At 43.2% G+C, this 24,639-nt stretch overlaps 4 protein-coding genes across 5 annotated transcripts; 1 reads left to right on the top strand and 3 right to left on the bottom strand.

Annotated features, from left to right (window-relative positions):
- Window positions 1–1,165: 1,165 nt before the first annotated feature.
- LOC127765766 (probable cellulose synthase A catalytic subunit 5 [UDP-forming]) lies at window positions 1,166–7,019 on the bottom strand. The gene is made up of 14 exons (XM_052290716.1): window positions 6,586–7,019; window positions 6,295–6,490; window positions 6,001–6,209; window positions 5,806–5,908; window positions 5,549–5,723; window positions 4,893–5,159; window positions 4,465–4,810; window positions 4,243–4,380; window positions 4,006–4,131; window positions 3,698–3,910; window positions 3,314–3,605; window positions 3,021–3,217; window positions 2,582–2,932; window positions 1,166–2,486 (listed from the first exon to the last, which is right to left on the bottom strand). Exons 1-14 carry the CDS (start codon window positions 6,664–6,666, stop codon window positions 1,902–1,904), a joined length of 3,279 nt encoding a protein of 1,092 aa, XP_052146676.1. The 5' UTR covers window positions 6,667–7,019; the 3' UTR covers window positions 1,166–1,901.
- Window positions 7,020–10,541: 3,522 nt separating this feature from the next.
- On the top strand, window positions 10,542–15,962 carry LOC127765795 (mRNA-decapping enzyme-like protein). Of its 2 annotated transcripts, none has more exons than XM_052290755.1 (8): window positions 10,542–10,812; window positions 10,911–10,951; window positions 11,856–11,905; window positions 12,477–12,543; window positions 13,601–13,657; window positions 14,261–14,384; window positions 14,512–15,273; window positions 15,559–15,962. In XM_052290755.1, exons 1-8 carry the CDS (start codon window positions 10,621–10,623, stop codon window positions 15,613–15,615), a joined length of 1,350 nt encoding a protein of 449 aa, XP_052146715.1. In that variant the 5' UTR covers window positions 10,542–10,620; the 3' UTR covers window positions 15,616–15,962. The 2 variants fall into 2 exon arrangements, with proteins under 2 accessions (XP_052146715.1, XP_052146714.1); XM_052290754.1 differs by having other exon boundaries at window positions 12,399–12,543.
- Window positions 15,963–16,095: 133 nt separating this feature from the next.
- Window positions 16,096–19,886, bottom strand: LOC127765797 (IAA-amino acid hydrolase ILR1-like 4). Its single transcript, XM_052290756.1, has 5 exons — window positions 19,602–19,886; window positions 18,387–18,512; window positions 17,727–18,038; window positions 16,640–16,768; window positions 16,096–16,520 (listed from the first exon to the last, which is right to left on the bottom strand). The coding sequence occupies exons 1-5, from the start codon at window positions 19,875–19,877 to the stop codon at window positions 16,119–16,121; spliced, it is 1,245 nt and encodes a 414-aa protein (XP_052146716.1). The 5' UTR covers window positions 19,878–19,886; the 3' UTR covers window positions 16,096–16,118.
- Window positions 19,887–21,422: 1,536 nt separating this feature from the next.
- Window positions 21,423–24,024, bottom strand: LOC127768240 (IAA-amino acid hydrolase ILR1-like 3). Its single transcript, XM_052293776.1, has 5 exons — window positions 23,737–24,024; window positions 23,298–23,423; window positions 22,889–23,203; window positions 22,314–22,442; window positions 21,423–21,902 (listed from the first exon to the last, which is right to left on the bottom strand). Exons 1-5 carry the CDS (start codon window positions 24,022–24,024, stop codon window positions 21,516–21,518), a joined length of 1,245 nt encoding a protein of 414 aa, XP_052149736.1. The 3' UTR covers window positions 21,423–21,515.
- Window positions 24,025–24,639: the final 615 nt, after the last annotated feature.

The following is a 24,639-nucleotide window of genomic DNA, read 5'->3' as shown; positions in this document are numbered from 1 at the left end:
ATACCACTGCTAAAATCTGTTCTTTTCTTCGCCACATGGCATGCTTGAGATTTAAGAGCTGGAAATGAAGGTAGGTAACCCAGTGACCTTGTCTAACCTAGTACTACTAGTTAGTTAGAATTTTCGTTATTTTTGATATGAGTGGATAGCTAACATTGGTTTGGCAAGAATAGATTTGCAAGCAAATTAAAGAGGCTAAAGGAAAAATGGTACTACAAACATGTGGCCCTTTTGCGAGTACATGGAATTATGGTAGGCAGAATTGGATAGGTTGGTGCCTGCCTGTTGGTGTTGTTGTTGTTGTTAACAACGAACTTTGTATGATGTTTTGGATGCAGAGCATATGCAGCTAGCTCACTATAGCTCGCACTAGCTCAGATCAGTATGGGGGCTTCAGCTTGTTGTGCTTGTGGCTTGTGGATGGGTGAGAGAGATGGCAGGCTGGCAGTGGGCGTGGCATGTGTCCGGTCTTATTTGTCAACAACTATGTGGAATGTTGAGCTTTCCTTACCCCTGTGAATCTGTTGTGATTTCTGTGCCTGCAGCAGCTGCCACTCTGTGTCCCTCCAGCACTCAAAAATGTCCTGTGCTGTTTTGGAATGCATGATTATACTGCTTTCTGAAAAGGGAAAAAAAAAGAAACAATCAAATTTTCCATGTGTTTCAAAATGGTCAGCAAGTCCAAATTTCCATTTTTCTCCTCAAATAGTAGCAGCATTCACTTGCAGTCAAAGTTTCTGAGATGGTTGGAAGCCTGCCTGGATGGAATCAGCAGCAGCAGTAACAAACAGTGGGGAGACTTGCCGGTTAAGGACCAGAAAGCTGATCCACCCCCATGAATATGATTACAGCCAAGAGTTGGGGTCCAGGGAGCGAATCCAGCATCATGTGGTGCACAGAGGGTGGCATTCATTCATTTCTCGCAGATTGCTTAATCGCAGTGATTGCACGCGGGGGCCAACGTTTCGTCCTCACGATCCCACCCAAGCCAAGATAGATGTGAGTGAGATGTCTTCAACCTTTCTTTCTTTCTTCCCAGGCAAAGCTGGCTCTTTCAATGGTCAAGTACCACGTTGCCCTACACCCATTATATTTGCAAGAGAAAGCAAATGTAGATGTACTACTATAGTGTCACAGTATCACATCAGAATAGCAGATGGAGTGATGAGCTGCAAGCATTGCATCGCATGTCCCTCGGGCATTGCCTGCCGACATTTTCTGTAGTCACCCACTCATCTCCAGTGTTGAAGCCTTTCTTTTCTGAAACTGTGTATAGATATGAAGGGGAACAACAAACGGCAAGCACACCCACAGTTATCAGGGACATTACGCAATTGAAGTATTGAACAAAGGGGCACCTTTACAAATTACAACACCGGATGGGCTAAATCACTAAAACTAGAGATCTATTTGTTCTAACAAGGACAAAAAAATGAAATAGAAAGAGGAACAAGGAATGAACAAGCCCTTCAGGCATATTTTAACTCGCTACATAAATAATGTGCATCTTCCTCTATTCCAGACGGCAGATCCATTCCTGCCTTATTGAGAAACAAGTACCGAGTTTTTGTAGATGGTGGAGAGCAATGCAGAATCAAGCAACTTTCTGTTCGGCTCACTCGATCAAATTTCCACCAAACTAATAAAGAATGCTGAACAATCAAACACTGGCATTCACTGTATTTTTCGTGGCCGAACTGCACAAGGTTGTCGCAGCCTCCCGTTTGCTCAATATTGCAGATATGAGGCTGAGCTACCACCATGGAACAAAAGAAATGCAAGTTTTTTTTTTCGTGTTTCTATCTACAGAGGAAAAAATGAAAAAAAAATATGGGCACAAACACCTGCAAAAATACTTCTTCAAGCACACACTTGATTGGGGAAGTTCACATGCTGACCTTCTAGTTGCAATCCAAACCACACTCCTCCAGAAGAGGGCCGTCATTCTTTGCCAGGAAAGGATCGATCCGGACCCAGAGGAGCGAGAAGATTGAAGCCAGCAGAATGGACCAGACAATGACAATTGTTGGTGTCCTGTTTTGCCTTCCAACCAAACCCTTCAAGAACGGATACAGATGGACAATCACCCAAAATGCAAAGAACAGCTTCCCAAAGAGCGGCCCCCATGATTCATATCCGTTATTGATTGCGTTGGAAACGCCAGCCACTACCCCGATGAAGTTCAATAGGAGCAAAGTGGTAGGGGGTATTAACAAGGTTGTCCATTTGAAGGTATACAGCTCTGAGAACTCTTCATCATCTCCACCCTTTGATGTCACAGTGAAGCTTGTATCGATACCAGCTATGACCTTGAGAAGTCCTTGGAACACAGCAAAGAGATGTGAAGAGACACCTCCAATGACCCAAAACTGCTCGTTCCTCCACCAATCATCGATGCCTACACCACTCCATCTCATTTCCAGAATGCCCGTAGCAAAAATGCAGATAAATAGTGACATGAACCAAAGGCTGGCGATATTAGTAAGCTGCAGAATGGAACAAAAGGAGGAAAAGTAAGGTTCAGGTCATTGGTCTTCTACAATTTCACACCACACAGAATTACGAGCAGAATAAGCGTTACCTCTGGAGTGATAAATTTTCCCGTCAGCAAACAGATGGCAGGCAATGTACAGTAAGCCAATAGTGGAATGGATGTCCAAGGATACACGATGGAATTAATGTAGGAAAATCTTTCCAAACATTTCAATCCACCTCCATAGCCATACCAAAGAGGGCAATGGTTGCTGAAGAAAATTTCAATAGATCCAAGCGCCCACCGAAGAACCTGGTGAAGACGGTCAGAAAGATTGAGAGGTGCAGAACCTTTGAATGCAGCCCGCTTAGGTATGCAGTAAATCGACCGCCAACCATGGCAGTGCATCTTAAACCCAGTAAGAATATCCTCTGTAACGGATCCGTAGATCCAGCCAATCTACAAAAAGACAAAGAAGTTATGGTTTACAAGGTAACGGAAGATATTCGACCTGCCAACTAACACACAACCATGCTCCAAATTTTACCTCTTTTCCCCAGTCTGTCTTGTCCTCATAACCACAACTGATGACATGTATAGCTTCCTTTAAGAGTGATGCTGGGGTTGCACTCTTCAGGGTTCCACCATTCTCAAGAAGTGTGGACGCAACAAAAACGGAAGATTGACCAAATTTCTTTTCTAACTTCTGTTGATTTACAATACCAGCCTTTTCATTTTCAGCTCCTGCAGAAACCATTCCAAGATTAGGTGTGCTAATACAATGAAGATGAGGAAGCATCTAGAATAACGACAGGGTTTTCTTGGAAGTTAAAGCGATACCTGGAGCACCTTCGTCAATCTCACCAAGAGCATATGCAGGCGACTGATTCTCTGCTCTCTTGAAAAACAACCTCTTTTTCTTCTCTGTTTTAGGTTTAGCAGTCTTCTTCTTGTTTGTCCTGTTACCAAAGCAGCAACAGCAAATGCACCACTTTGGCCAGCAGTTGCAAGTCCTTGATGGTGGTTTCTTTGATTTGGGGGCATCATAACCATACAGCGCCTGTCTTCTAAAGACACATCCAGTACCGACATAGATGGGGCCTTGAATACCATCCAAACCTTTCATGTTGATCTGCAAGAAATAAATAATAGGGAAACAGCATCAAGTTTGATGGCTCAACATACACGATGAACAGAATCAGAAATATTGGAGATAAATCTTACATCGAAAAAGACGACATTCCTATTAGCATATCGATCATGACGGTCAATGCCATCGAATCTTTGTGGGAACTGCACATAACAAACTTTCTTTCCTACCAAGGGATCCATCATAAAACACATTGCTTCCTTTATAGCCTTGCTGTTGTTGATGTAGTGATCACAATCCAAGTTCAACATATATGGAGCATTAGTTAGTACAGCGGAGACTCGGACCTGAAAAACAGACAAACAGAAAGGACATCAATATCCACTGGATGCTGCTACAGGCTATAGAAGACTGACAAATGCCTTGAACGTGTTGTCTTTACCAATGCGTTCATAGCACCAGCCTTCTTATGATGGTTATAGCCTGGCCGTTTTTCTCTTGAAACATAAACCAATCGAGGCAGTTCATTTCCTTCCACATCATGGCCACCACTTTGGCCAAGGAAGACCTATGGTTGCAAAAGTTTGAGATTTGTTATGGTAAAGCAAGAGAAGGGGAAAGTAGCCATCACATCATGTCAGCAGATAATTAAACAGCACCATGAACTGTAAAAGCATACCTGAATCATTCCAGGATGATCACGAACGTTGTTTCCAGGCCAGGGAGTTCCATCCTGCATTGTCCATCCTTCCTCAGGAACTTTCTGGGCTTTAGCAACCAATGCATTGATTCTGACCTTGAATTCCTCATATTCCCTCTGAGAGAAAGGAATTGAGGTCAAAATTAGCATTAATTTTATGAGCTACATATCATAGCAAAACACAACAGAAATGCAATGTACCTTCATTGCTCTCCTCTCCCTGACAAAGTTTGGTGCCACCTTATCTTTCAGGTAGTCTATCTTCTGTTGGAAGTACCATTCTGGGGCACGAGGCTCGAGACTGTACCTTTTGCAGAAAGGAACCCACTTCTTTGCAAATTCAGATGTTTCAGACAGTGCTTCAAATGTCAGCATGGCAGCCCCATCATCAGAAACATAGCAAGAGACCTTGTCGACCGGATAATCTACCGCAAGGATAGACAGAACAGTATTTGCTGTGACCAAGGGAGGCTCCTTCATGGGATCAACCGTACTGACAAAAAAATCAACTGGGGCAAGTTGAGATTGCTGGCCTTCCTTGTCAAACCTATCCAGGAAAAATAATAGTAAGTCACAGAACGTCGGAAAGAATAGAAGGCAAGTGATACTAGGTGGCAAGAGTAACAAACCTCAATGTCAACCGGTCAAGGTAAGTTTCCCTCTCAATAGGAAACCACTTTGGGAACTGATCAAGAATCCAAGACATGGCGAACCAGATTTCACAGATGACGGATATGAGCCATAATGCAAATGCATCAGGCACTGGATGCATCACTCGATAGTGGAAGAAGAAGCCCAGAACCACCAGCCGAATTATGATAATCATCCTATAAGGATTGATCAGGCTTGAAGAAATCGGAATCTTTCTGGACAATGGCTGTCTAGCTTCATCCATTCTGTTAAAAGAATCAAGAAAGAATCGATGGTTGAGTCTCTAAACACATATAGCAACAGGGCAACACATGTCTACTTAAGCAATTACCGGATAGAAATTATTACTAGCAGTAGCAACCACCACAAATTTTCTAGGCCACATACTAAAATGGCTGATGATGAGATTCCCTTCATCCAGCAAATCACACATGATGGTTGAACTATGTGACTAATTTGAAGCAGCCAGTATGATTCCAAATTCTATCACACTGACACAGTTTATTGGATTTTCTGTCGTTATTCGGTCATAATCATGCCCAATTTAAGGTTTGACCAATGCAAGGACACCAAAAATAGCCTATCAGAGAAGCACCAAACAAATTAAAAGTCAAACGAGTTTCCAGTGTCATACAGTGGTAGATCTGCATCATCGCCATCGCCGTCCCAATCTTTACCACCGCCATCATTCCTCATCTGGTGTAACCTCTCCTGCTTCTGCTTCCAGCTTTCCATTCTTTCTTTCCACGCGACACTCCCATACCCATACGCGGCGAGATCCTTGGATGGGTCCATGGATCTTGGTTGCACTGCACAACAGCCACCAATTGAGTCAATCCGAAGCACCAAAATACAACTAGAAGCTAGCCTTGCGATGATCCAAATACGAACCAGGAAGGTTTGGATCCGCATAAGGAAGAGGGTGGATCCTCTTTCCTCCGCCGCCCATGAAAGACGGCACAAGGGCGTGCTGCTCCGGCGGGATGTCATCAGCCTACAGGCACATCAGAACAACCAAATTGAGAACCCCAATTGAAAGCTGAGACAACCGCAATGCAAAAAAACAGCGTGAGATTTGGCAGGTACCATCTCCCCGTTGGTGAGGAGGGGAACATTGGGGATTGGCTGGAAATGCTGCGGCACGCCGTCGAGGTCACCGCCGCGGCCATAGCTCATGTGGCCGTGGAGCATGGACTCGGCGACATACTGCGAGTCGGTCTTGTCCCTCCAGTTGAACTCGTTCTCCAGGTCGTCGACGTCCTCCTCCTCCTCATCGCCGGGGACGCGGGCGCAACCTGAGAAACCAGAACCACCGGGGGGAGGCGTGAGCAGCCGACGGAGGGCGGTAAATCCGGCGGGCATTGCGGGCGGCGAGGTTACCCTTGAGGCGTTTGAAGCGGGTCTTGCACTGGGGGCAGTTCTGCGTGCCCTCGCGGCGCTCGTACTCGTAGCAGTCGCGGCAGACGGGGAAGGCGCACTCGTTGCAGGCGACGAAGGGCTCGCCGTCGGGGGTGAGGCCGACGTCGTCGCCGCAAATCTGGCACACCTGCCCATTCGTATGCTTCACCGGCTTCGGCTGCACAAACAAACAGAGACAGGAACAAAAAATCAGCAGCAAGTAGGCAACCAAGCAGAGCGAGACACCGGAAATCAGTAGCGCCGCGCGCGTACCCCGGGCTCCCCGTCGCGGCGGATGACGACGAGCTCGTTCCGGTTGTGGGAGCCGGCGACCAGCCCGGCGCTGGCCTCCATCCCGCAATCCTCCCTACCAGATCTCCAGATCCCAACGCCCTCGTAGCAGCAGAGGCTACCAACGACGGAGCAGCAACGGCGTGGGCGGCGGCGAGAGCAAAATGGGGGAAGAAGAGAGAGAGGAAGAGAGAATGCTGTGGATTCTTTGGCTTGTTTCCTTCCTTGTGCGGTGAGGGTGGGTGTATGCGCGTGCGTGTGTGTTTGTGCTAGTGCTTCTACTGTCTACTGCTTGCTCGGCTAGACACAGCTCATCGCCACCACCTCTCGCTGCTGTTTCTTTCGTCCCACCTCACATGCACGCTTGCTTCGTCCCCCTCCCCTTGTTTCTTCCTCCTCCGTGGGTGAATACCTTGCTTCTAACCACGAGGTTTTCTTTTCTTTTTCTAGGAAGGGAAGAAAACGAGAGATGAGATGGGATGAAAAGTGTCGGTGACACGGGGCGGGTGGACTGTTGACTTGATTGGAGTGACGGAGTGAGACTGTGAGTAAGGTGGTTAGGATGTCTGCTTAACCAGGCTGTTCTTATGTTAGGTTCAGAGTCAGTAGGGAACTGTTCATAGTGAGCAAAATATTTTGCACTGACAGGCAATCAGGCATCACTGGAAAATAAAATATATGCATTACTACTGGGGAAATTGTCTGTTTCATGGTAGGAGAGTATTTGGCATTTCATCAAGAGTTTTAGGTGATGTAAATACTAGTGACAATGATTCACGGATGTATGTGTCACGAGAGTTTTATGTTGTACTTCCCGTTTTCCCTAGGATGGAGAATTAAATAGATTTTCAAACAGTTTTAGTAGAGCATCGCCTTATCTAAGAATTACGGTCTTTCGTCAAAAAGGAAAAGAGATCCATTGCTTACTGCTGCTGAGAAGAAGAAGAAAAAAAACATCTCCCTCGTGATACTATTTGCCATTTCAGAGTTTCAGTGAGTGCCAACAAATGATTAATCAAGGTCTACGTACCTCACAAGATTTTGATTTATGTTATCTTGTTCAGAGTGGAGATCGATTAGATTTTTTAGCTGGAACGAAAAGGAACGCAACCAAAAGAAAAGAAAAAGGGAAAGAAAGGAACCCACTAACTAACAAAACAAGAAATTTTATTCAGAGGAGGGAGCAAAAAGTCGGTAGGTGGAGTGTTATTAGCAGCACACAAGGCGTGTTTAACTGATTATCCTCCTCCCCTTTTTGCACCAACCTTTTTCTCATCTTTCTCTTTCTCACTAATCTCTGTGACAACAGAACATCACTCCTGCTCATCATCTTTAATATTAGTATTTGTTTTAACATAGTTGCTGCACTAATAAAATATACTATAATACTCTAGCACACTATAGTTGGATTAGTTTTTTATGCTGTGAGCGGCAGGTGTCGCTGTCGGTGGGCCCGTGACAGGCATTAAGGGAAGGAAGGGAACGAGCCGAAAAAGGATTATTGCACGATGCTTGCTGCTGACCGGCTCGATTAGTTTTTAATAGTCGCATTTTTTGCCACTACTACCTGCTTTCTTGTGGAGCATCTGCTATTATATTCTTCAGAGACGTTAGAGCCCCCACTGTAGAAGATGGCTTCAGACTTCAGAGTTTCAGTAACCACTATTACTATACTACAACTTGCTAAGCATGAAGATGTAGTGTAGTGAGCTGTTTATTTATACAAGTATATATATATATACAGCCACTTGCCTGAAGGTTAATTTGTACACTATACTACTAGCTATAGGAGTTGTTGCTGTAAGGTACAGTACAGTGTTAGTGTAAGTGCTGACACTATACAGACAAGAATTAGTACTTATATTGCTGCATTAATGAGTCTCCACGAGTCGTTACATCCATGTGTTTGCAATTAGTTTCGCATTGAAAACAATTAGTCGTCGTCGTCGTCGATCGATCGATCGCCAATCCAGTTCAGCACGAACGTGGCTGAATTCACTTCTGACGCTCTCCACTGAGTCCATTAATCCAAGCCTCCGGCGACGTTTGATGCTGCACTTTGCACGGGTTGCAGGTTACAGCTACAGTGATGGTTTTAATTTCGATATTAGCTACAGTTACTGCAGTACAATGCACCATGCCGTAACTGAAATTACGAGCGCATTGATGGAAAATTCAGAAACCACTGAGTGAGAATAAATCCAGTTGAAATTCGTAGAAAATTCAACGAAATTCAGCCTCAGTCTCACATGCTCGAGCTGGAACGAGGATCGCACGCTTCCCACACACCTTTTCTCTCTCTAGATTCGTGGTGACCGCCGACGCTATCACTCTTCTCACTCTTAATCATCGTCGTTTACAAAGTAAAACGCCGTGTTTAGTGGGGAGTGGGCCTAGGGCCACTAAACTAAATTAAGTTGGCCCGTAGACAGTAGCCGCCTCGGTCCAGGTCGCCATGGACATGGACCCTCCTTGCTTGCTTGCTTGCTTCGTCGATCTTATTCTCAAGTCTCGAGCCTCGTGGATTCACGAGCAAAAAGAACTATTCAGATTTCAGAGCTACTATGTACTCATAATTATAGCAAAAGCGTCGTGATTGGTATTCGGCATTCGTTCACAATTCTTTTGGATTTATCAAGCTGTTTTTTTTAACAAATTCATGTGTTAAATGAAGGGTTTCTACGAGTGACAACTGTTTTCATAAGTACTTTAGAGAAGATGGTTGCAGACTTGCACGGTTTCTTGGGCAGTAAGTGAACTCAAATCATAATTCTATACCATCAATCATCAACTCATCACCTTACTTCAAAACTTTTTGCCCCTGAAATCGATGTGATTTCGTGGCATGTAATCGCATCATTGCTTTGTTTACCTGCAGCAGTAGAACATAGGGCTAGGAGACTCCGTTGTTGCTTCCCGGGAAATATAATCCTGGGTATATGAGCCCATCTCCTCTCTATGCATACTGAACTACAGAAATATGCATGGATCACATGAACATTTGACCAGCAAATTGGTTTACTAGTGACAACTGGGCAACTGATAGTCCATGCGTCTTGATCTCTTCTTCTTCTTCTTCCAAGTCAACATGTCCCATGAATACACAAAGTAGGAGTAGAGGACAGCTTGCTCCAGCACTTGCAGACAAGATTCTTTTGACGATGACTACTTAATCAGCTCTTTTTTTGCTTGAAAATAAAATGAAATACTTATCACCTTACATTTTTTACGGAACTTATTATCTTACATGATCATATGCTTCTGTTCCCTTTTACAATTTGATTGCTTCCTTTCAACATTGTGGTTGGTGATCAAGCTAAACGGATGGTTAAAAAAAAAAACTTGGTTTGACTGCGCGCATCTCACTGGCTTACTAAAAGCTCATCAGGCTGGAAGTCTGGAACTCGATCCTTAGTAGCCTTGGCCTAGTTATTTTTCTCAACTCCAAAACTCAACTTTATTATTTTCCAATAGCACGTTTTTCGAACGGCTAAGTAGTGTGTATTTGACAAAAAAAAATTCTATGTAGAAATTGTTTAAAAAATCAAATAAATATATTTTTTAAATTTTATAATAATTAATATTTCATTAATTATATGCTAACGAGTTTAGTTTTACGTGCATTAAATATCTCTCCAAATCGACAGAACGAACGGGCCTTAGGCCCAATTCCTCTCCTATGTAGGCCTTATAGCTCGCATTTGGGTTGGGCCCAAATGTCAGGACTGCTGGGCTGGCTCAATTGGCCTTACTGCTGGACGAGATCGCGGCCTGCAAGTGTGATGGGCTGGCCCAACTTATATGCCACGTCACTAGGACAGCTGGCCCCACGGACCATCAGTGCGCGCGGCAAAGCGGAGGCGAGCGAGAGCTCTTCCCCTTCCAGAACACCGCACTTCAGTGATCAAAACCTCCCCTCCTGGCTCCATAATCCAGCACGGAAAGAAGGAAAAAAAATCCCGCGCCGCGCGGCCGCTAGGGTTTCCGGCGAGGAGGTCGAGGGGGGCGGGCGCGGCCATGGCGCGCGGCGGGAGCGGAGGCGGGAGGTGGAGGAGACTGAATGTGAGGCCCGACCTGGCGAGCGACCAGGAGGGCACGCGGACGCTCAACCTCACGGTGCTGCGTCGCCTCGACCCCGCCGTCGCCGACATCCTCATCATCGCCGCGCATGTCGTCCTCTACAGCTTCGACGACAACATCCACCAATGGGTATAACTCTGGTGCTAACCCTACGTTCCCCCCGCGCCAAAGCCCCGACTCTGATTCGTTTTTGTGGCTCTCGGCGCACGCGCGCGCGTTTTCTGCAGAGCCGGAGGCCTGTGGAGGGGTCGCTCTTCGTCGTCAAGAGGTTTCGCGCTCACCCTAGCTGGTGGATTTGGTTCTAGCTGATTATGGTCTGTTGCTGTTGTGGATTAGCGTGGTTGGGATTTTTTTTTCTGCGGACACGCTTTGCATGATTCCCATGAACTAGTTGCTCACTGCCGATCTGATCAATAATGCCGATGTTTTTGGAATTTCTGAAAAGGGCATCGTAGTGAACTTCTGGAAAATAACGGCATCATGGTTCGGTTCTTATATTGTGTTTTGTTGTGTGATTCAGCAATTTCCTGCATAACAAAGAGTATTAGAATCTGATTGCCAGGGGTAGTGTGAACTGTCGTTACTTATTGTTGTTTCTGATACACGTGCCATTCCTAAAGAATTGAATCAAGTAACTATAAGATGGGACATTGCATTGTTAAATGTCGATGTGCATATTGATGTGGCATTTGCAGTACCATTCACTGAGTTTTGGGGGTAGGTTTTATTTTGGTGTTTATATTCACAAGCTGATTAGTATTGGTGGTTTTAGATGCTTTTACGAATTTCTAGTCGATCTGAATAGTACATGCCTACATTGGATCATTTCTTTCTGCTGATTACCTGTAGATACAGTGATGCATGTTTCTGAATCAGAGGGAGTGCCTATTCATAACATACAGCTAATATAGAATACTTTGGAATTGGACAGCAGGTTCAGGAAAACATTTTTCTTATAAATATCAATATTCAACACAGAAGGATCCAATTTTTATGCAAGTATCGTGCTGACAATTTTTGTCACCCACTACTATTGACACTCTATGTTTAATAAGTAATACTTAAGGCCAGAAGTCCCTTAACTTTTGGGTCTGTGAACCCTGACGTGTTTGCATCTGCTGGTTGTCTAAAATTGCTCATTGTTTTTTAACACCAAAATTTTCTTCTTTCAGGAACACCCAACCCAGATTCCAGTTTATTGTCATGAATCGTAAAAATACAGGTAATATATCTACATCGGCATGCTCCGGCAGTATCATCTGATATAACCTTAAGTCCCGAACCTAAGGCATCCTAAAATCGAAGCTATCTGTTCTTTGAATCACTGTCTACTCTAATTACAATGTAAAATGATGAAACTAATGCTTCCTGTTCATTTCTGTTATGCCATATCAGTGTGTAATCAAATGTTTTTGCTTGTAATCCCTTGGACGACTAAACTATGTATTGTTTTGAAGCACATATCCATGATAGAAAACACTTGTATGGACTTGAATAAATTGTTAAAAATTGGTGCATCCTGTAAGGCCGTAACATCAGTACAAAGCTAGCTCACTCACTTTCATCTTACGGAATCATGCTTTTGGTCTCAAAACACTAACTTCCATATCCTAGTTAAGTGATTTTGTGGTTTCCGATTTCTGCTTACTTTGTATGCTAGTATGGAGATTGATTATGTAGATTATGCTGTCCTCCCCATTTCCTCCTATGAACAGAAAATCTGACCGAAGATCTCTTGGGGGGTTTTGAATATCAAGTACAAGTCCCTTACATCATGTACCACAATGCTGCAGACGAAATCACAGGAATTTGGTTCTATGATCCTCAGGAATGTGAACAAGTTGGATATCTTTTCAGTAGGTAATCATTTTCTCTTTCATATGTCACTAAATTTCATCAATAGCATTGTTTTGATCTGTGGAGATCATTAGTAGGCTTGTTTCAGATGTCTTGCTTCTCAGGGTAGGCGTTTTTTCAACATAAACAAGAGAACTGATTTTATATTGGTCTATTTGGCATTCCATGTTTGATAAGGTATCTGCCTGTCGAAAACTGGAGTTACTGAACTAATATATTGCAATTATCAATACACTGATATGACCCGCTAAATTACAATTATGTGCACACTGATATGGCCCTTCTCTATTATCATTCACTGTAAAGCCCACTAAAGCCTAGTGTAGCAATGTGGTTTTTAGGAGACGTGTTGAGGTTTTCAGTGCTCTGTGAGTCATGGTATCTTTCAGGAAAGCAATGCTGCCAAACCATCAAGTTGTAAGCCTGCTGGGCTGCATGATACTTCCCGTGTATCTGGCATCCATAAGAACTGTGTTGTTTTCTCTGATCATGCAATGGCCTGCTGTTCTATCCACCCTATTACTGCACCACTTTAGGCCTTTAGTACATGCTATCTTGTGCAGTTTCCGTATATAATGTTATTCAGTTTTTCAAGTTTTAACTCTCCAATTCTCTGTAAGCATGCATCTCAGTAATACTGGAGGTCTGCTCCGAAAGAATTTCTCTTAGAAGGAGTTGTCTCACTTGTCACATCACAACTAAATTTGGTGCCTTGGTGCCAAATATGTAAAACATGATTTCTAATATAACAAAATGTGTAGCAAGATAAACCACTACCGGCTCATACTTTCAGCTGTCTTTGTTTTTGGCTTTGAAGTTTGAACAAGCTGTTTTGTTATTTAAAATTGTGGCTGTAGTAAGTCACACAGTAGTTTAGTCAATATTCATAATATTTCTATATAAAACCTTACTCTACTGACTGACTGGTAGTTTGTTGCGTGCGTCCACTGGCTTGGCAATACAAAACATTATGAAGGGCAAGGCATCATTTTTTTGTAACTCTTCTGTGTGTTCTCCCCCCATGCCTGCTGAACTATACACCTCATTTGCAATGGTACAGGATACAGAAGGCATTTTCCAGGGTGTCCCCAAAGGCCAAGGTTTCTGTAACTGAAAGGTATTTGAAACTGTCATGCATTTTCTTTCCTGTTCACCTTTGCAAGTGGATGTAACTTGTACCAATTGCTTAGACATGAGGTGATAATGAATTATTGTTATTTGCTTCAGACATTAAATTATTTGTTATTTAGAAATCACTTCCTTATTAAGATTAAATATCTATTTCGTATATGGTCATTGCTCACAGATCAATGTTGTACGTACCTATTATAGTTGTTTTCTCATCTAATGTAATTCTAACCTGAACAAAATTCATTCCTAAAAGAAAAAAAAATCGTTGAAGAGTGTTATTTACCAATATCCTAGTTGAAAAGAGTTTTTTCCTAGTTTGCAATATGAGGGCCTTTTTAGATCACAAGCTTAAAAATTGCAGGAATAAAATTTTGAGCAGGTGATGCTCCATGTGAACTGCTACTGGATGATTCAAAGGAAAAATGAGTTAGTTCAGTAAATTGTAGGGAACAAGAAGGAAATGCAGATTCACTGTGGTATCTAGTTGGGTCGAATTGATCCCTTCGATTCAGAACAATGTTACCCAAAATCAATGAGGAACTGAGGCTGTCAATTATAGTGAAATTCTCTTTTGTTTTGCTCCTTTCAGTGAGTATGAAAAGCCGGAAGTAGTGCCTGCTGTTCCTTCGAATGAGGATACTCTAAAACAGCCAACGTCATCTATCATGGTGCTGGATAATGCGAAGTATGATTTCTTGTCGGCTTTGCTAAAGGTGAGGAAAATTGACATCTCTTATTGACCTTGTTCATATTTATCTGATGCTTAGCAATCTAGGATCATTTTGCAATTTTCCTGAGAAAATAGATTTTATGTGTGAATATTGAAAACTCTTTGATCAGGGTGCTGCATGTGTTGGTGCTACCATGGACGAAGCAAGTGCAGTACAGTCAAACAAATCTGTTGGGATGGTTCATTCATCTACTCATGCGTCACCTCATGCTATTCCACCACAATCTCCTGCAATACAGTCAAATAAATCTTTCGGGATGGTTCATTCATCTACTCAGGCACCTCTTGCTATTCCACCACAATCTCCTGCAATACGGTCAAACAAATCTGTTGGGATGATTCATTCATCTACTCATGCATCACCTTTTGATATCCCACCACAATCTCCTGCAGTACAGTCAAATAAATCTGTTGGGATGATTCATTCACTTACTCATGCATCGCATCTTGCTATTCCACCACAATCTCCTGCTTTGCATGGTCTGCATCCTTCTCAAATTTCATCAGTTCCTGTGATGCCCCATGATGCTCATAGATCTAGTAGCACTTCTACCATCCAGCCTACAAGTCTAGCAAATCCGTTGTTCTTTCCTCCGATGCCATCTTTGCAGACAGCTTCTCATGCTGCTTCGTCATTGTGTTCTGCTGCTCCTCTTCATCCTCCCATTACCGTTCAGCAGCTTCAAAGTGCTCCCTTGCACCAGCCCTTCTCCCTACCGACTGCATCGTCCATTCCACCACCATATGGCATGCCATTACTGCAGCCATTTCCACCGCCCAACCCTTCCCCATTTCTTACCTCGGGAGTGTCTTATGGCCGCCCAGTGATCACAAGAGACCAACTGAAGGATGTGCTACTGAGTCTTTGTCAGGTATGTTCTTGAATCCTTTTGTTTATTTAGCCGTGTAAATTGGCGCCGATTTTCGCTCAACCTTTACTGGGTCCACATGATTCTGGTGTGCTTTATCCTCTAAATGATTTTATGGTGTCAAGTGTCAACCATAGTTTTTTGCTTGCATAGTTTTGCGTTAGACTTCTCTAACATGGTTTGTTTTTCCAATGCATTTCCTCAAAAACGCTTATGTATCCAAAATTTTGCTCACACTCCATTCTTAACTAAGAAATTTTACTCACGGGTGAAATTTGCTTCTGGCAGAATGATGAATTCATCGATATGATATATCGGGAGTTCGTGAAGAGACAGTTACCTTGAGGAGACTGTCACTACCACAGGCTTTAGTTTGTGTAATTGTGTTTTAGGTAGGCCATTTTTTTCAAAGCCTGTAGACTAACGTACGTGCATTTGACATACCAAAGGTTAGCATAGTTTAGGTCCAACTATCGACTAGTTTTGAGCAGTATTCTCGGAGCAGAAAAAGTCTTGCTCCAAATACCAGAAAGGCAGAAACCTTGCATTTCGCCTAATACCAACTGGAATAGTTTTTGCACGTTTTTGTAACGGCCTGTTTTTGGGCAGCTAGTACCATTATTTTTGGATATTACTTCCCTCGTTTCACAATGTAAGACTTTCTAGCATTGTCCACACACATATATATATATATATAGATGTTAATGAATATGTTTAGATTCATTAATATCTAAATGAATGTAGGAAATGCTATAATGATTTATATCGTGAAACGGAGAAAGTATTAGTCTTAGATAACCCCATTACCAAGCCATGCATAGGCGATTTAAGCTCCTTGACGCGACGCATCAGGCTGAACGGCCAGAGGCGTTCTTGTTGAGGTACTCGATGGCGACGGCGGCGTGGAAGGCGGCTCCGACGGGGAGCGCTTCCTCGTCGACGACAAAGTGCGGCGAGTGCAGCTGATTCTTTGTCGTCTCCGCCATCCCGCCGCCATCGTTGCCGTTGCTGCCGACCCCTATGCCGAAGAAGGCCGCCGGGATCCTCTGCGCATAGAACCCAAAATCCTCCGCCCCCATGCACATTGGGGACACCGTCACGTTGGCCTCCCCGAGCATGCTCTCCGCCACCGCCTTGGCGTGCGCGTACATCTCCTCGTCGTTCACCGTCGCTGGGTATGGCGGGAGCTTATCCTCCATGAAGTCGACCGCCGCCGTGCACCGGTTCACGGCTGCTTGCCCCTCTATCACCTTCATATTCCAATAGTTCAACAAAAAATTTCTGTTTTCCCCCAAGAAGAAAAAAAAACTAAAAAAGACATTATATGCATGTACTAGTACTTCTCTGATTATCAGCACAATTTTACTACCTCTCTGATTCTGTTCATGAGGTAAGACAAGCCATCGGTTGTCATGCTCCTCAAGGTGCCGCCCAGAGTGACAGATTCCGGAATGACATTGAAAGCTTCACCTCCTTTGATGGTGGTCACAGACACCGCCTGCATGCAAGACCCAACAGTGCATGTGCATCACTGTTTGTTAATTGTTCATCATTAATTATTGCATTACATGCATTGTTCAGACACGTGAAACACACTTAGCCTGCGTTCTTTCAAAAGAGATTGGGGAGATTGTCACTCGTTTTCCGCGTGCACGCTTTCCAAACTACTAAACGATGTATTTTTTGCAAAAAAAATTCTATATGAAATTGCTTTAAAAAATCATATTAGTCCATTTTTAAAATTTAAAATAATTAATACTCAATTAATCATGCGCTAATGGCTCATCTCGTTTTGCGTATCTTTCCAATTTTCTCAATCCCCTCTCCCTCAAACACAGTCTTATTTTAGTATAAATAACGGGATACGGTTGAACACACTGCACGCAGCTAACTTGATGATTTCTTTTTTTACTAGATGGTGTTCGTGCTTTCCCGTGAAATATGTACATTAAATGTTATGAAAATGATCTATTGATATATGTTGAAACATTATGAAAATGACATCGAAAGAATGATTCACGTATCATGCTAGCATATGTTAAGCTCTAATATATACTATCTCTGTCCCAAAATATAGCCATTTTTAACTATAAATCTGGATACATGTGTGTTCATATTCATAGCTAAAAATAGCTATATTTTGGAACGGAGGGAGTAATAAATTATACTCTCTCTGTTCTAATATAAATACATTAGGATCAAATATGATATTTCATAGTACAACATCTAATATTATGTGAGCTTATATTAGATGGAGGGAGTAGATGATGTGATGTATTTGCACGAGTTTTAAGATGTGATAATTGTTAATGAATGATAGTGTATCACATTTGCATGTTAATTTATAGAGTTTAATGGGTTAAAGTAACAATGTAGAAGTGGAAAGTATAGGGGAGGGTTATAACACTGTAGTATAGAAGAGCGAGTTAATTAATGAATTAATGTACCGCACATACCGCGCCTTGGAGTGGATTGGTCTCGCGAGCAACAATCTGCTGGAGGCTGAGGACGGCGGAAGAGGCAGCCACGATGGGATCAACGGCGAGGTGGGGCTCCGCCGCGTGGCCGCCTTTACCGGTGATGGTCGCCGTGAAGCGAGCCGAGCCGGCGAGGAACGGACCTGGCCTGGAGCCCACTACGCCCGCCGGCAAATCCGTGGCGACGTGCACGGCGAAGATGGTCTGCGTGTCGTCCAGAACGCCTTCCTTGAGCACATGGTACCCGCCGGCGCCCCCCTCCGCCAGTTGGAACACAAGCTTCACCTTCCCCTAATTATTTTGTAGTGACAGGACTGTTTTTATTTCTCTAATCTCCATAGTGATCAGCTTGCATTTTGAAATTAAACTAGTACTACTTCCTATGTCCCAATTAAGCGCAGTCATGAATTTCCGTGTTCAACTTAAATCGTTTGTTTTATTTGAAATTTTTTTAAAAAAATTAAAAACATTAGTCATGTATAAAGTTTCTATTCATATTTTATTATCTAACAACAATAATAAAAATACTAATCATACAAAATTCCAAATAAGATGGAGCGCTTAAAATGAAGCGGAGGGAGTATTATACATTGGTCTTTTTTAAATTAAAAAAAACTAGGTGGTGTTGTATGTATGTACATTGAAATGATCCCTGCGTGATTGCAGCAGCTTAGCAGCTACCAGCAGCATTGCGACATGAGCATCGTGCCCACACGCATGCATCTTTCCATCTTCCAAGCTCTTGAATTCCCATTCTACCATTTCCTGCCAATTAAATGCCAATAAACTTAGCCATCATAATTCACAGGTAGCTAGCTAGCCTAGCAACATCACGATTTTTTTTTAAAAAAAAATACGTTGGCATCACGAAAAAAATAATAATAAAAAGGCCGGGTGAGACCAGCGTGGCTAATTTTCTATTGATTGATTGAGAACTAATAAATTTAATTACATTTGTTAAATAATAATAATAATAATAATAATAATAATAATATGCATTAAAGTATGATTAAATTTAATATACAAATATTATCTTCTTTTTCTATATACTACCTCCGTCCCAAAATAAGTGCAGCCATGAGTTTCAGCGCCCAACTTTGATCATCCGTCTTATTTGATTTTTTTTTATAATTAGCAATTTTGTAGTTATAAGATGATAAAACATGAATACTACTTTACTTGTGAATTATGTTTTTAATTTTTTTCAAATTTTTTTTAAATAAGACGAGTTGTCAAAGTTGGGTGCGGAAAACCATGACTGCACTTATTTTGGGACGGATGGAGTACATGATTGTATATATGTACAACTATTGCAATTAAATTATATCGTTATAATTTGGTCCACTATGATCTTCGAATAATGTGGTAGCTCTCGTACAGTGTAGTATAATAATACTATATATGACCCATATATAATAATTGTATTTCTAATATTTAAATTTATCCTAAAATAATTGTCACAAAAGAATAGTAATGCTCACACTAATCACCTACTTTCTCCGTTTCATAATGTAAGACTTTCTAGTATTGCCCACATTCATTTAGATGCTAATGATTCTAGACATATGTATGTGTTTGGATTCATTAACATCTATATGTATGTGGACAATACTAGAAAGTCTTACATTGTGAAACGGAGGGAGTATCATTTAAATTTCTCTATATTTTACCATCAAGTATCCTTCTACTATTACCTATACACCATTTAGTACCTTCTACTATTACCTATACACCATTTAGTAAGAGGTATCATATTCTTTCTTCTTGAACCTTAATAAAACAATTTAGAGGTACGATTTACATACGATATAATGGTGCGAAATTAATGGTGCTAGAGCTAGCGCATTAATTGACCTGGATGGGGAGCGCGTCCATGTCGGCGCGGAGCGCGAACACGGGGCCAGGGCCGGCAGCGCCGGCGACGGTGGCGACGACGCCGGTTTGCGCGATGGGCCACACGTACGCGACGCCGAGCGCGTCCAGCTCCGCGCGCACGAGCGCGCTGGTGCGGTGCTCCTGGAACGCGAGCTCCGGGTGCTGGTGGATGCGGCGGCGCAGGCCGCGCAGCCACCCCGCAAACTCCGGCGCCCTCGCCGCCTCCAGGAGCTCGCGCCCCAGCGTCGTCGACATCGCCGCTCGTGCTGGAACTGGAAGTCTAGCTAGCTCGATCGCTCGATCACAGGGTTCACTGCCTGGCGCCGCGCGCGCGCTAGCTAACCAGTGAACTGATGATCTGCCCAACAGCTTGAGTACGTACGATTTATATATGAGTACGCGATGGCCGAGAAATTAGGCCGTGTTTAGATTTAAACATTTTTCTTTAAAGTTGTAATTTTTTTCGTCACATTAAATATTTGGACACATGCATAGAGTATTAAATGTGGACAAAAAAAATTGCACAGTTTGCATGTAAATCGTGAGACGAATCTTTTGAGCCTAATTACGCCATGATTTGACAATATGGTGGTACAGTAAACATTTGCTAATGACATATTAATTAGACTTATAGATTCGTCTCGCAATTTATAGGTGGAATCTATAATTTGTTTTGTTATTAGTCTACGTTTAATACTTCAAATGTATGTCCGTATACATAAAAAAATTTTGGACCACAAACTAAACACAGCCTTAGAGTGCTGGCTTAAACTTGTTTGTCAGAAAATACTAGCTTGTTTATGGGTGTGTTTAGATTAAAAAAATTTTGGCCAAAAATATCACATCAAATGTTTGAACCGTTACCTTGAGGATACTGTATCACTACCACAGGCTTTAGTTTGTGTAATTGTGTTTTAGGTAGGGCCATTTTTTTTCAAAGCCTGTAGACTAACATACGTGCATTTGACATACCAGAGGTTAGCATAGTTTAGGTCCAACTGTCGACTAGTTTTGAGCAGTATTCTCGGAGCAGAAAAAGTTTTGCTCCAAATACCAGAAAGGCAGAAACCTTGCATTTCGCCTATAGATGGCCAAAAGGCCCGTACGGCATGACCCAGCCCAGGTACGGTCCACCAGCCATCGGGCCGTACTTCGTGCCAGGCCGTGCCGGCCCATAGGCTGCACCTTTGGCCCAGGCACGGCCCACCAGTAGTTGGGCCGACCCGAAGGCACGGGTGGCCTATCGTGCCTATTTTTAAATAAATAAGTCTATTTTTTCTCCCTTCTCTTTGAGCTGTGACATATATAGTTAAAATAAGTCTATTTTTCTTCCCTACTCTTTGGACTGACATATATATAACTAAATAAGTCTATTTTATATCTCTATTCTTTCGACCGTGGCATATAATATATCTATTGTTACTCCCTATTGTTTGTGTGTCTGGCCTAGCCTGCAGCCCATCGTGCCGGGCTGGCCCAATGTGCTGGTGGAGGAGCCCAGGCGCGGCCCGGTGGTCGGGCCAGGCCGGCATAGGCCCGACCCTCGTCGGGCCGTGTCGTGCTTGGGTCGAGCTAAAATACCGTGCCGTGGACCGAACCGTTGGGCCTTGGACCTTTTGGCCATCTATAATTTCGCCTACTCTACTTTTTTTTCCCTATCCTGTGTGTTTGCCAACGAGGAGAATATGTATAGTCTCGAGAAGTAATGTAGTGAGACTAGTTTGGAAAATGGAGCGGCTGGTTTCGCTCGTCGTACCCATGAGGCCATGGCAGACGAAGTAAAAGAAAACAATCCGGGAATTTATTATCACTGCTTGTGCTGACCAACTGGAATAGTTTTTACACGTTTTTGTAACGGCCTGTTCTTGGGCAGCTAGTAGCTAGTAGGACCATTTATTTTTGGATATTATTATTGTTGAGGTACTCGATGGCGACGGCGGCGTGGAAGGCGGCTCCGACGGGGAGCGCTTCCTCGTCGACGACAAAGTGCGGCGAGTGCAGCTGATTCTTTGTCGTCTCCGCCATCCCGCCGCCATCGTTGCCGACCCCTATGCCGAAGAAGGCGGCCGGGATCCTCTGCGCGTAGAACCCGAAATCCTCCGCCCCCATGCCCTGTGGGGACAGCTTCACGTTGGCCTCCCCGAGCATGCTCTCCGCCACCGCCTTGGCGTGCGCGTACATCTCCTCGTCGTTCACCGTCGCTGGGTAAGGCGGGAGCTTATCCTCCATGAAGTCCACCGCCGCCGTGCACCGGTTCACGGCTGCTTGCCCCTCTATCACCTTCATATATTCCAGTATGTAAGTTCAACAAAAAAAATATGTTTTCCCCAAGAAGAAAAAAAATACAAGGATACTCCTATATTATAAAATTTCTAAAAAAAAACTCCTATATTATATGCATGTACTAGTACTAGATATATACTGGCTCATTTATCAGCATAATTTTACTACTTCCTCCGTCTCAAAATAAGTGTAGTTTTGCACTGTTTATGTCTAACGTTTGACCGTTCGTCTTATTTAAAAATTTTTTACGATTAATATTTTTATTGTTATTAGATGATAAAACATGAATAGTATTTTATGTGTGACTAATTTTTTTTAATTTTCTCATAAATTTTTCAAATAAGACGGACGGTCAAACGTTGAACACGGATTCTCACTGCTATACTTATTTTGGGACGGAGGTAGTACCTCTCTGATTCTCTTCATGAGGTAAGACATGCCATCGGTTGTCATGCTCCTCAAGGTGCCGCCCAGAGTGACAGATTCCGGAATGACATTGAAAGCTTCACCTCCTTTGATGGTGGTCACAGACACCACCTGCATGCATGGCCCATCAATTATCACTGTTTGTTACTCATCTGTCAAAAAAATATCAATATTTTTAGTTATAAATCTGAATAACTGTGTGTCTAGATTTATAGCCAAAAGTTATTATATTTTAGGACGGAGGTAGTATAATTGTTTATCATTCATTATTGCATTATATGCATGATCACTTTTTGATAATTTTTTAATCCTAAAGTAGTATCTATTTTGAGACATAGGAGAGGATTATAATAATGTTTCCTTCCTTGTAAAATATAAGGGTTTTGGGTCTCTTATATTTTTTTTAGGAAAACTACGGTGGGTGTTAGACACCAGCCTGAACTTTTATTGAAATGAAGAAATCATATACATGAGAAGAGTTACGGTCCCTTAGGACGAATGGAGTAGAGAGTAGTATAGACGAAGAGCGAGTTAATTAATGTACCGTACATACGTACCGCGCCTTGGAGGGGATCTGTCTCGCGAGCAACAATCTGCTGGAGGCTGAGGACGGCGGAAGAGACAGCCACGATCGGATCGACGGCGTGGTGGGGCGCCGCCGCGTGGCCGCCTTTACCGTTGATGGTCGCCGTGAAGCGAGCCGAGCCGGCGAGGAACGGCCCCGGCCTGGACGCGACTACGCCCGCCGGCAAACCCGCATCGACGTGCATGCCGAAGATGCCCTGCACATCGTCCACAGCGCCTTCCTCGAGCACATAGTACCCGCCGGCGTACCCCTCCTCCGCCGGCTGGAACACGAGCTTCACCTTCCCCTAAATTATTTTGCAGTGACACTGTTTTTATTCTCTAATTTTCATGTTGATCAGCTTGCATTTTGAAATTAATTAAACTTAGCTAGTATTATACATTGAAATGATCCCTGCGTGATTGCAGCAGCTTAGCAGCTCCCAGCAGCATTGCGACATGAACATCGTGCCCACACGCATGCATCTTTCCATCTTCCAAGCTCTTGAATTCCCATTCTACCATTTCCTGCCAATTAAATGCCAAGCCCGGTTGAGTTCTCTCCCTAAAATTTTTCACCCTGTCACATCGAACATTTGAACACCTGTATAAAGTATTTAATATAGACTAAAAATAACTAATTGCATAGATTGCGACCAATTTACGAGACAAATCTTTTAAGCATAATTGCTCCATGATTTAACAATATGTTGCTACAGTAAACATTTGCTAATGATGGATTAATTAGGCTTAATAAATTCGCCTCACGATTTACTTGCGGATTTTGTAATTAGTTTTTTTTATACACGAATACCCATGCGACACCCGCGCATTAATTGACCTGGATGGGGAGCGCGTCCATGTCGGCGCGGAGCCCGAACACGGGGCCGGGGCCGGCGGCACCGACGACGGTGGCAACGACGCCGGTCTGCGCGACGGGCCACACGTACGCGACGCCGAGCGCGTCCAGCTCCGCGCGCACGAGCGCGCTGGTGCGGTGCTCCTGGAACGCGAGCTCCGGGTGCTGGTGGATGCGGCGGCGCAGGCCGCGCAGCCACCCCGCGAACTCCGGCGCCCTCGCCGCCTCCAGGAGCTCGCGCCCCAGCGTCGTCGCCGCCGCCGTCGACATCGCCGCTCGTGCTGGAAGTCTAGCTAGCTCGATCGCTCGATCACAGGGTTCAATGCCTGCCGCCGCACGCGCTCGCTAACCAAGTGAACTGATCTGCCCAACACCCTGAGTACGTACGATTTATATATGAGTACGCGATGGCCGAGAAAATAGCGTACTGGCTTTTTTAAAAAAGATTGGTATCACGAATAATAATAATAATAATAAGTCTGGGCGAGACCAGCGTGGCTAATTTTCTATTGGTTGATTGAGTATTCCTTTATATGTAATACTCTTATCTTTTTGTTCTATACCTATGATTGTTATAATTTAATCCACGATGATCTTCTAATAACGTGCATGGTATCTCACGTACAGTGTACTAATACCGTATACATCATACGTTTCACAATGTAAGACTTTATAACATTGTTCATATTCATTTAGATGTTAATGAATCTAGACATATGTATGTGTTTAGATTCATTAACATCTATATATATATGGATAATACTAGAAAGTCTTATATTATGAAACGGAGAAAGTAATATATAATATAATAGTATATCATGATAGATCGATAGATGAATAATGGTGCTAGCTAGCAAGCGCATTATATGAGCAGTGAACTCTAAC

The sequence above is a fragment of the Oryza glaberrima genome, chromosome 3 (genome assembly GCF_000147395.1).
Source record: "Oryza glaberrima chromosome 3, OglaRS2, whole genome shotgun sequence".
NCBI lineage: Eukaryota > Viridiplantae > Streptophyta > Magnoliopsida > Poales > Poaceae > Oryza > Oryza glaberrima.
This window is presented reverse-complemented; position numbering and strand designations above follow the sequence as displayed.